At 39.0% G+C, this 11843-nt stretch overlaps 1 protein-coding gene across 1 annotated transcript in view; it reads right to left on the bottom strand.

Annotated features, from left to right (window-relative positions):
• Positions 1–8921: 8921 nt before the first annotated feature.
• Positions 8922–11843, bottom strand: part of UBE3D (ubiquitin protein ligase E3D) — a 90451-nt gene continuing 87529 nt past the window's right edge. The window contains exon 10 of the mRNA XM_062572809.1: positions 8922–10661. Coding sequence (XP_062428793.1) covers positions 10641–10661 — 21 coding nt within the window. The 3' untranslated portion in view covers positions 8922–10640. The remainder of the gene's footprint in view (positions 10662–11843) is intronic.

Below are 11843 nucleotides of genomic sequence, written 5' to 3'. Positions count from 1 at the left end.
CCTAAAACACCATGTCCACAGATCTTGCCTCAGGTGCCCAGACCAGCAAACTGCAGACAAAGCTGGGGAGGCAGGAAAGAGCCACAACGTCGCTCACCAGCCTTCCCGCGGAGGCTGCGCCGCGGTGCAGAGTCATGGGGAGAAGTGCAGGAGTCAGGGAGAAAATGGACAAAACAGACCCTGGCTCCGCAGCTCAGCTACTGGGGCATGTTCCAGCACAATAGCTGGGGTTTTTAAATAACATAAGTTCTCCAGCCAAGACCCTGGAAACCTGCTCATCGGATTTTCTTTTTTCACAGTCACAGGAACAGTAAAAGATTGCAAAAATTCAGGTAAGTTTATTTGAAAGCACTTCTTAGCCCAAAGATATCCATTACAGCAGGTAAAAGCCACAGTGCTGAGAGACGGGAAAGGTCTCAGGTCTAATACAATTTGACAGGGGTCAAGAGCTGACAGAGTCTGTAGATGCTTCTGATGTGTAACAGCTCCCTCAGGATAGTGGATACACCTGAAAGTGAGTGACCAACAGATAGGAAAACTGTGACCACCTTGTCCACATTTTATGATTACAAATCAGTTTTCTGTTGACAAGGCTCATTTTTCACAGCAGCGTCTTTGTCTCCAAGCCTTTGCCAAACAGTTATAACTTCATCAGCGCATTCGGGAATTCATTTAACAAAATTGCCTTTTGCAGAAGTGAGATAGTACCAAAGCAATGCAACTCTGAAAAACAACAACACAGAGGGAAGGAGAAAAGCTATATGGAAAAACTAGTGAAGATGGCCTTCAATTTTCTAATAAAACACCCCAGTGCATTGTTGCATGCCTATTATTTTCTTTATGAATGACTGTAAAATGAAATTACTAGTGTTGTGCAATGTGTACAACATCATTTCATTAGAAGGATAGAAAGGCAAATTGGGTTTTATTATCAACAGGCTCACTAGGAAGACTGCTCATACATGACCTTTAATCTTGAATTCTTCAAGAAATCAGATGAACAAGATATCACTATTTGAAGGAGCAAGCCCAGTCCCTGAAGCTATATAAGAGACTGTGTATAAACACACGTGAAGCTCAGAACTGCTTGATATTTTCTTCCAAATATTCAAAAGCCTTTTCATACATGCCATCAAAAACTTAAAACCACACTTAGGTTATGTGACAGAACACCATAAGGCAGAAAATACCAAAAGTAAATCTGCACGTTTTGTTTTGTGCATTGCCATGTAATCTTTAATTATAGGATCAAATAAAATAAATTCTAAAAGCCTGGGTTATTTTCCACAGGTTGTTGCATATATGTGGTGTTCCTGTGCATTTGTTATGTGTGCATTAGGGTAAAGTCCATGAAATGTGTTAATCTACAAAATACAGTTAATCAAAATTTCTGCAGTAATTCTACTCCTTTCATCCATTCTTCACTTTGTAAAGCCATACCACTGTCATTAAGCTGCCTGATGTTCAAACAACACTAGCTTGACATGAATTGTTACTTGAAACTGAATTTAAGCAGGTCAAAGCAGTTGGAGTTTGTGGTAGCAAGCAGAGGAACGCAGAATCTGTCACCCTGGTGGCAGACTAACCATCTTTTGGCTGGCCACTGTAGTCTGCATTTTAAAAATACTACTGGTGATAAGGCTAAGATTACACAATCCACACTCAATGGATAGTTTTTAACACAGTTTATTGACAAGAAAATTCCTTCAAGCCTAATTTGAATAAAATACGCCTGTCAGTGACCTAGTGTCTGCTCTCCATGCAGCTCTCTCTTGGAGTTGTAAAATCAAGTCCAAGATCCTGAATGTCTCTCTTCAAGATATCTGAAAACCTCGGCCCAGGACAGCCATCAGACTGTCCAAACTTCTAGAATAAAAGCTATGTTAAACCATTCTCTGCTTAGGCACAGTGCAGAGTTATCCCCCACGCATAAGGCTGACGCACTCAAGGGGAAAAGCTTTCCACAGTGGACAAGGCAATTATGGAAGGATCTCGCATGGGGCCGTTGGACCACGACAATCCCAAGCACCTTCTCCTCCAAGACACAGCTCCGTCACCTGCCTCTTCTAACAGACGCACCAAGCAGGGCGCCCAGCACCCCCACCACGTCACAGCACGCGGGCATTCGCACCTCTCCTCTGAGGAGGAAAGGCAGCAGCTCTATCACACTTGGCAGGTGGCACCTGGGCTGTGCAAGGTGCAAAGCTGCTCAGACACTAGAGCAGTGACAAATCCACACCACAGAAAATAACACTTCTGAAGAGATCACAGTTTAAAATAAAAATAATTTTAAAAAAGCTTACCTAGGACATAACGCATTACCATTAGCCTGGGATATATATAATATTACATTCGGGAAAACTAAAGCACAGATCAGTTAGTGGTCTGTCAAACGTCTCTCTGAAAGTGTATACGCTGAGGCAGGAAAAGTACAAATCTCCCTGGTCCTGCTTATCAGCACAAAGCTATCAAGGCTAACACAAGTTTCTGAGCTCAGGAAAAGCAATGCTTTTCTTGCTCCCACTATTCTGCTTTGGTCTCAGTTCATAAACAGGCTGTGTTTAATATTCACTGCTGAAGGGAGGGAACAAAACACTGTGTTTTTACACGAGCATTTGCAATGACATTCAATTTGCACCAAAGATTAAAATAATAATAAAAAAACCCTCCAGAATGCATTTTCTATGGACTAACGGATCAGCAACAGAGCTAGATAGTAACAAAATGTAATTTTTATCTAATAGTAGATAAAAAGAGGTAATGCACCAACACACATCTACAGCAGACAAGGGGACACTATTTAGAGTCAGTATTTACATTCCTGATCGGGAACCGCCAGTGGGGTGTCAAGGGGAGCTAGGGGACTGATCCTGGATGTAGATCAGGAAGGACCCTGGGATGGAGATCACAGCACTGAGATCTCAGCTCCCACTGAGGTCTTAGTTGAATTCGCAAAGTAAAAACTCTCAGTGGAACCCCAAAAGAGAATTAACTGCCCAGAGGGAACAGTAATTCCATCTACAAACCAACTCTGTTGAATATTTTCACTAGTGACTCTGGCTCATATAGAGGGCATATTTTTAGAATATTTGCTGATGCCACAGTCAGAAGCATCGTTAGTAAAGACAAAATCAGGAGAACTAGCAAAAGCAAAAAACTTACTAAGCACTAAACAACGCACTTACGAAATAATGATATTTCCTGCCAGAGAACGATGCTATTCTCTGGTTCTCCACAGCTGGAAGTGGAAGAAAAGCTGGGTTATTAGCTGTGAACTATCAGTGTAATGCAAATATGCAAAAAAAAGAGATGTAATCTCTGATGCAAGTGAGGTATTTCCAAGAGGAATAAGGAAGTATAAATGCCACTGTGCTGGAATCCACACCTTGTTCGCAGTTTGGTCACACCTGCACAAGGAAGATTCATTCAAACTGGGAGAGACGCAGAGTGTAGTAGAACACAAAGGCTATCCTTTGGGAAGAAACTATTAATAAAATGAACACTGAGAGGAGACAGGATTGCTCTCTAAATGCAGAATGAGGTTTAAGAACCTAGCAAGAAAACTAACTACTGACATTAAAGAAGGCTGTTGGCACAACAACAAATGGGTATAGATTAGCCAGCAATACAGTTAGACCAGAAATCAGAAGACTCCTATCAGAGAATAAGGCTCTGGATCAATCAGGTTTCCAGTAAGAACTGCAGGATGGAAAAAAAAAAAAAAAAAAAAAAAAAACATTAGGGTGGATCAGGATATGAAATGAGTCATATAAGATAAAATCGTATGAAAAAGCACCGGAAGTAACAGGATTCAAGTGATAGAAAATCTTTCTCGTCCTGAATTGTAATTCTTTCGAAAATAACTTAAAATGATATTCTATATTCCAAAAGAAAATGATTAATACAAATAACGTAACAATTGTCTAGTAGAATAAGATAAAAAAATCAGCTCTAAAATGTGAAATGATAAATAACAAAACAAATAGCTCATTTAAGGTCTTTCATACTAGCATTCTGGCAGCAAGTAGCTCTAACAGCAAATTGTGCTTTGGCTGGTTTCTACTTCAAGCAAATATGCTCTGAATTTGGTGAAGGCTAATAGGCTCTTGTGTAAATTGCGACTCTTGCTGAGCAAGTGTCAAATCTAGCAGAGGATGAAGGTACAGATGGTAACACATACCCTAGTAAAGCCACAGCTAATTTGAAATGTTCGTAAAATAAATCAGAATTATTATATAAAAGACGTTCTTTTGAGTTCATGTGAACACTGAAAAAGCCTGACAGGCTAGGAGATATGTTTTCATTTACAAAATTATGATGCCAATTCCAAAATCCCCATCCCACTAAGATGTTTCTTCAAGATGCCTCCAGCAATCTAAAACACTACTTTTACAAATAGGAAATAATGTCCTTGAGGCAAGCGGTTAATATATTTTCCCTGTATGCCTTTTGCAGAGTGCTCTCCTGCACTGCGCTCCCTGTACGCTGCTGGGCTCTCATGCCGTATTTACCTACCTAAGTGGAGAGCTGCCAGCCCCGTCACAGCTGTGTTTGCTGGACTGGAACAGACACTGTTTTGTGGGCACTGAAGATAAGAGGTTGCAAGAGTCAAGCCGCATTTGCGCATCTCAAACCCAAAATACGATTTTAATAATTACTGTGAATCAGCTAAAACATCAGCTCATATCTTCTTTGCAATAGCCACTTATTTAAAAGGCACTCTTAATTTAGTGCATTTTCATTTTGCTTCATGTGTTTGAGAATATTTGTTCCACCAATTTTACAAAACCCTTTTCTCCTCTTCAGCAACAAAGCATAAGCTGTAAATTGTCCCATACCACAATTTTCTTTCAAAGCTCAAACAAAGGACTGTTCTTGCTCTTCTCTTATTAGGTCCACATAAATCAAAGCCTGGTAAAGGGCAAGTCTGGTAATCTGAGAAAACAGCCTACACTAGCTACACAATTGAATCATTGCATGTCATGCTTCCTATTAGTCACAGATAAGAGCAAAACTTTTGACAAAGTTTGCAAAGAAGTTCGGAGAAGAGCCTTGATGCATTGCATCATGAATAATCTCAATTAGCCTAGCAATCCAAGGCTGTATCATGCAGCTGTTGATGGAGTACTGCCTGATTTTCTTTCTCTCTTTTTCTTGTTTTACAGCTAATGTCCTCCTACTGCATTCGTACTCATGACCTCTGCTGAGCCTTCGCATTACAATAGCACAATGATGGTTACAGCTATCCCCATGTCTTCCCAGACATAGTCTCAGGCCTTTCTCAGACATGTCCACCTACACTTCTATATGCATGTCCATTTAATTCTGCATTTGCAAGTGAGGATGAAAGGGAGAACTGAAGACAAGAGATTGCACCTCCCTCCTGTCCACGCTGCATGTCCTTGGCTGAGGTCAATTGGCAATAGCGCTGTTAAAGTCAGGACAGCCGTGGCAGTTTTATCTTACCTAAAAATCTGCCCTCAGTGTGTGTAACTCAGCCTGTGCTCACATGGGGACTTCCCTTACGGTTGCACTGCTGAGTAATGACCTTGTTACTGATAGGAAAACGATGACCTTTGTGGCATGGTCACAGTCACATGTTGGCATAGTCACATGTTGGCAAAAGGCAAGGTATCCAGCCAATTAATGTGTAATTAATTGGGGTAATTAATTAAGGGGTAATATTTGTTTCACCACTATTAGCTGGTGGAGCTGCCAATGATGGAAACGGAATCCATCTGCTGCTCAGTCTTCTTGTGTGCACTACAGAAAACTCAGCTAGTGCAGAGAAATAATAAAACGCTTTGAAATCTCCAAGAAGTCATTAAAAAAATATGAATTAAAACGGTATTTTGTATTTTAAACTAAACACAGTTTCTGCAGTTTGCAATGATAAATTGATATGCCTTTATGTCAGCCTTGCATCCAAGTGGAGAGAAGGCGCATCTGTCATTCAGGACGCAGTACACGGACCTGCACAACCCATGTGTGCATTACCCGACGGGACGGGAATAGCGCGTATGCCACCAGACACAATACGGCAGCGAGACCATACGATCACTGTCATGTTTGGAAGTGCATCATGTGAACACACTGAACCACAATACCCTGGGACCTGAACACAGCAATTGCTGTGGACAACAAGCAAAATGCCATGCTTAAGTGTCACAGTCGGATACGGGAGGACACACAGGCTGTTACTGAGTAATTAGCATGTGGACTGAGTAATCAGCATACAGTACAGTTCCTGATATTTTAGGAAAACTGCCCAATACTGCACAGTTTCTGTCTCAAGGCAATTTATTCTGCTCCAAAAGAATAAACCCAAGAAGCCTAGTGAAGACAGAGCTGTTCAATATTTCCATTAATTTCTCCATGTACAGATTTTGCAGTGCTTCTATGGCAAGTGATACAATGCTAGCAAGCAAACAGGTGGGAAAAAACCTAAAAGAATCAGGCAAATAAACTGATGCAGTACTTCAAATAGGTTACTGCCATTCTTAAGGGAATAAAAATGGCTAGGAGAGAAATGAAAGAATGCGAAGTATAAAATCAAAACATGAAAGTGGTATTTTGAAGGAACAAAACTGAAGGCAGCAAAATATAAAAATCTACTGAAACACATTTGCACTTAAACTCAGAAAGCTAAAGTGCAAAAATACCTATTTTAAATCTTAATTAAAGTAGCTCTTTATATCTAAAAGGCTGTCTACACAGAAAAGTGATACAGAGTTAAGCTAGCATTTGCACTTCAACTAATAGAATAGTATCAGTAGAGCTCTGTGCATCAATCCCTTATCAGTATTCAGTTTATCCTGAAGTACTCTGGAGAAGAATTTAAAATAAATTAGAAAAAGTCACTCTAATTTTGGAATTAAAATAACTGCATTGGGAGTTAATTTGCTATGCCAGTCTAACTATCCCTGTTAATTATAATGGTCAAACTTAAAAAAAAGTAACAAGCCCTACAGTAATACAATCACCCTACAGTCCATTAATGCCAGAAGCAATAATGTTGTCTGTCTTTGTTTATGGGGGGGCAGTTCTGGTCTGATAGATAGACATGTTTTGCACACCACACCAATAGCCATCTTTATAACTTGATGGCATATTAGAATTAAAGCTGACATTTTTAATATCTTCTTGTTGCCTTACACTATTTGGAAACTGCACATTAGGAAGGGATGCACATCTATCTCAGTTAATGTGAGCTGGGGACTTCTTAATGTCATTGCTGATTTATTATTATTACTTTAAGACTAACACTGTGCTTGGCGATACAGAAAGCAAAAATTAAGACTCCTTCTGACATGAAGAATGTAACAGGCAGCTTAAAAGGTACAGGTGAGTTGGGGGAAGCAGTAAGTGGGATAAATAATTTTCTAAAAACTACAGCTTCTACAGCAATGCCTATTTTAGTGCATACTTTTCCATTTGCAAGGAGATACCAAATTTGCCTATACAGTTCAAAACTAAACATGCTTCCTGCTACACACATATCCAAACATGGCATTTAAACTGTACAATGTGCCACTGTGGATGCTAAGAGAAGAGCACAGTAACTAACTGTACTTTGTACTCACACGACTTTTCATCAGTCATTCTCAAAATGCAGATTTCAACAAGCAAACATTGTGACGCTGCTCCACAGACAGAAATCGAGGCAGGGAGCAGTGAGAGACCACGTTCAAGGAAGGAGCTGTGAGCAGAATTCAAGAGTTTTGCTTAATCCTTGTTGTTTATGGGGTAGTCCATGGTTCACTGTGAAGACAGCCCTGGAAAAACGGCCAAGTTTCTCTTCTTACAAAATGGCTAGAAAGCAAGAAAATGTCAAATTACGTTGTCAAGATTCAAATCCACTACTGCCTCTGCAGGAAAGATCATGGTGCTCTGGGGAGCTTGGGGGCTGGGGAGAGCTAAGAAATGTCTTCAGAAACAGTTCTTCACTGAATAATTGCCTGTTAACTTTTTAAAAATATATATTCAAAAACATTCCTTTTTTTTTCCGAACATGGCCACAGAAACCTACTTTCAGATGGAAACACTTCTGAGGCATTTATATATTGCCATATGTGGACAGTTATTTTTCAGGTAATGTAAAAGTTAACAGAAATCCCAGGACAAGAACCAAGGAAAGGGAAACATGTTTTCCACAAAGCAACTTAAACTGTCCTGCCCCATGCTTGGACACAGACTGGCAACTGGGGCTACTGGTAATCTGGAAAAGGAAAAAGTGTCCCCAAGTGAGAGGACAGCTGGAACAGAGCATTTTATTCTTTTACCTTTGGGCAATCCACAACTTTCATTTCCAGTGCATTGAGTAAAAAAGAACAATGGAAAATTTTAAGGTTGTGCAGGCAGTATCCTGGAGAGCTTAGTGGTACAAGTGTACATGCTGCGCTTAGGGCTCTCTCAGCATTTGCTTCTCCAGACCTTTTTGAGCCAACCGCAACACTGACACGCTAGAAGTATGACACGATGTCACTATCTCCTCCGAGTGAGTAATACCCAGGCAGAATAGGTAGATTTGTGGTTTTAGTACTTCATCTCTGGAATAACCTTGCCCCCTATCCTTCCCTGAAAAACTCTGTACTGCTGGTGAAACAATTTAAGTATCTGTCTGTACTTGCCATCCTGAAACAACATACATTATTGCTACGGGCAGATTAACTCTTTATGGCCACCACATCAGATAAGGTAGCACACAACAGAGACTTAAACTGAAAAGCATAAATATTGTTTGACATAAGATTGTTCCATCAATGCAAAATCCACAGGGGTTATTTAAACAGGCTGGAAAAGATTTTGAAGTTGGATTATTTATTTGTGATATAAATGTTTTTCCTCTGCAAATTGCTCAATCATATTCTGGAAAACCAAAACTGTCACAGAAATTTAGCAAAATAAACACAGTAAACTGATTCGGAAAACATATTTTATTCATAAAACGACTAAACTCTGGTGCACAGACAAAATACCTTGGAGCTATATAATCTAGTTCCTGAACATAAAATTCAGAATATTTTTTTCTTCCTTGAATACTGAAAACTAAAATAACAACAGAAAAATAAGATGCCCAGGATGGGGCTGAGAGGCCTCAGCTACTTGCTGTTGGATACCTAACAGCTCACAGGTGCCCAGAACTTTGCAGGGTCAGTTCCTGCATTATAATGATTTCATCATCAAGTGAGTAAATGGCATGTTAAGTTTCCATGAAATTCAGAAATTTTGGAAGAATTCCTCTACCAAGAATATTCTCCTCAAAATCAGTTCCTTCCATGCAGCTGTCTTCCAGCAAGGTAGTATCTTTTTGTTTTAAGAGATTAAAGATGGACTTTGAAAAAGTCAGCCTAGTTATTCTTTTTTCTTTTTTTTTTTCTTTCTTTCTTTTTAGAAATCTTTTTCTATACAATTTGAGAACACAGGAATGCCACATTATCCGACATAGGTCAGAAAAACTAGTTTAGTACCTGGTTATGATGTGTCAGCATCAGTCGCTTACAGAAAACTACAGACAGCCTAAGCAGATACGGGACAATCTGCCTCCTACATGAGATCTCTGAATTCTGTCTATAAAGCTGATTTAATCCCTGAAACATCAGCTTTATTGAGCCTTCCAAAATCTAGCAGAAAAACTATTACAACAGTGGTCACTCTTGTTGAACTGTGTAAAATTTACAACTGCTGTTTGAACCCTTCCACTTGTATGATCTGTACAACACTACAGACTTGTGGAAGCATCACAAGGAGCATCTCTGAAAGTTTCACAGTGGGAGCAAGATCCATGTGCATGTAAAAACAGAGCTCAACTAAACAGTAACAAGTATTTTCCTTATGGCTCAAGCCATAGACTTTGTCAAGACAGAGCAGGACACAACAGAGGACAGTTCAGGGAACCGGTACTGACTTGTTGCAAGTATCTTCTATCTCCATCAGTTTCTGCCATCTCTCAGCCATCCTTCACATACAGACTCTTTTTTTGAAGTTCTATGAAAATAATTCCAAGGAATCTTGAAAACTTGATTCTCCAAATCATTATAAATTTCACCAAATTCTGTAAGAGCAGGAATACGGAAACTGTCTTCCTTCTCTCTCAAGAAGGGGAGAGACCTTGATGTGGAAACAACATACATGATATATATATATATATAATTTTAACAAAACCCAGATTTTTTTAATTTAAAAACTGGACCTTTAACTTTACCAGATCAAAAAAGTAAAGAGTTTGTTTTAGCATTCACAAAACAAAATATTTCAGAACCTTTCCCTATTACCAGTTGTTCATCTTCCTTCGGACACATAAATGACTATCACAGCACCGTCCTATAAATGCGTCCCATTGGGTACATAGATAATTCTATGTATTCATTTGGCAATGAAGGCATCCAAACTTTCAGTCATCCCAACTTTCTAACATGTCAGATAAGCCACTCTCAGAATGATGGCTAGGCATATAGTCTCTGTCTTGGGTTTTATAATTTTGAAACACATCGAGACATGAAGAATATCCCCTGCACCTCCAAATTTTGTTCTGTATCATCAGCAGATTCTTTTCTGGAAAGCACACCATTAGAAGGTAGCTGTACATTTTTGCTGAAGACGAATTTGAGAATAGTTTTCAACATATATATCTGGATTCTTCACATCTTCAAAAAGGCAACCTGTAAAAGGAAGCAAAAACAAAAACATAGTCTCAGCACTGCAGGTAAATCAAAGATATTTCATTCAATTCACTGAAAGTATGTATTAGAATGATCTTTTCACTTAAAGAAAAATAGGATAATATATTAATGCAAAGTTGTTCAGTACTGTACTGAAAGAGCAGACACTATATTTGAAATCAGTGATACTTTCCTACTACTTTTCTACCTAAAAATATCTTCTAAAAGCTCCCAAACTCCCTCTTTTTCATCATGCACTGCACTTACTGCTGAACTTAGTGAAGAGTAGAAGTTTCCATAGTTTAGATAAAAAGGATTTAAAAAACTCTCTGGTATGTACTCCTCTGTAGGAAATTCAAGTACATGCATTTTTTCTGCTTGCATGTCAAAAACCTTCTTCTCTCGCAGAATAACAAAGCACAAAGTGTTCATCTCGTCTATCTTAAAAAGCTATCTGACAGTATTCTGAAACTAGCTGAGATTAAATCTCCAACACATTCCCTGTTTTGCCCAAAGCATTAGCATGTTTGAACAATATTGTTCCTAGTTGCTATGACTGAAATCCTGATTCTAAAGTCAATGAAAAAGGGCCTTCGATTTTGAAGTGACCAGGAATCAATCCAAAACTTTTACCTTTATATAGGAAAATATCTTACCCAAGGCAAGCATGGGGGAGAAGAAATGAACAACTGCATGTGATTTAGAAGATAGCAAATGATCTACCTTCTTCTCTCCAGTGCTCTAAGTGGGCTCTTAGAATTAACAGTTATTTAGACAGAAGATAACCTATCAAATATAAAAAGCCTAAAGATTTTTGGTGTCCTAGCACATTTGTTCTTTGTCACAAGCATGCAGCACCTTCCCCTCCACGTTTTGTGTTTGTTTAGCCTTCTTCAGAACTGGCAGTGACCTAACTCAGGAAGATAAGTTAAATGACTGGAAACACGGTCATGTGCCAAGATTCTCATATGCCAAGGAGATTGCTTCAGATACTGAATTGAGAGTAAGTATTACACTTTGCTGATTACAAAGACAGAATAAAAGATGGACAGATATCACCACAGAAGGACAAAAAAAGACTAGCAGACTACTTTAATAGTATGCTGAAAATGGAATCTGTTTCTCTTTCCCCATAAAAATGCACAAGAAAAAAAGAAAAATGATACAAACACTTTTTTTTTT

The sequence above is a fragment of the Rhea pennata genome, chromosome 3 (genome assembly GCF_028389875.1).
Source record: "Rhea pennata isolate bPtePen1 chromosome 3, bPtePen1.pri, whole genome shotgun sequence".
NCBI classification, from domain to species: Eukaryota; Metazoa; Chordata; class Aves; order Rheiformes; family Rheidae; genus Rhea; species Rhea pennata.
The sequence above is the reverse complement of the archived record's forward strand: the minus strand, read 5'-3'. Positions and strand labels throughout refer to the sequence as shown.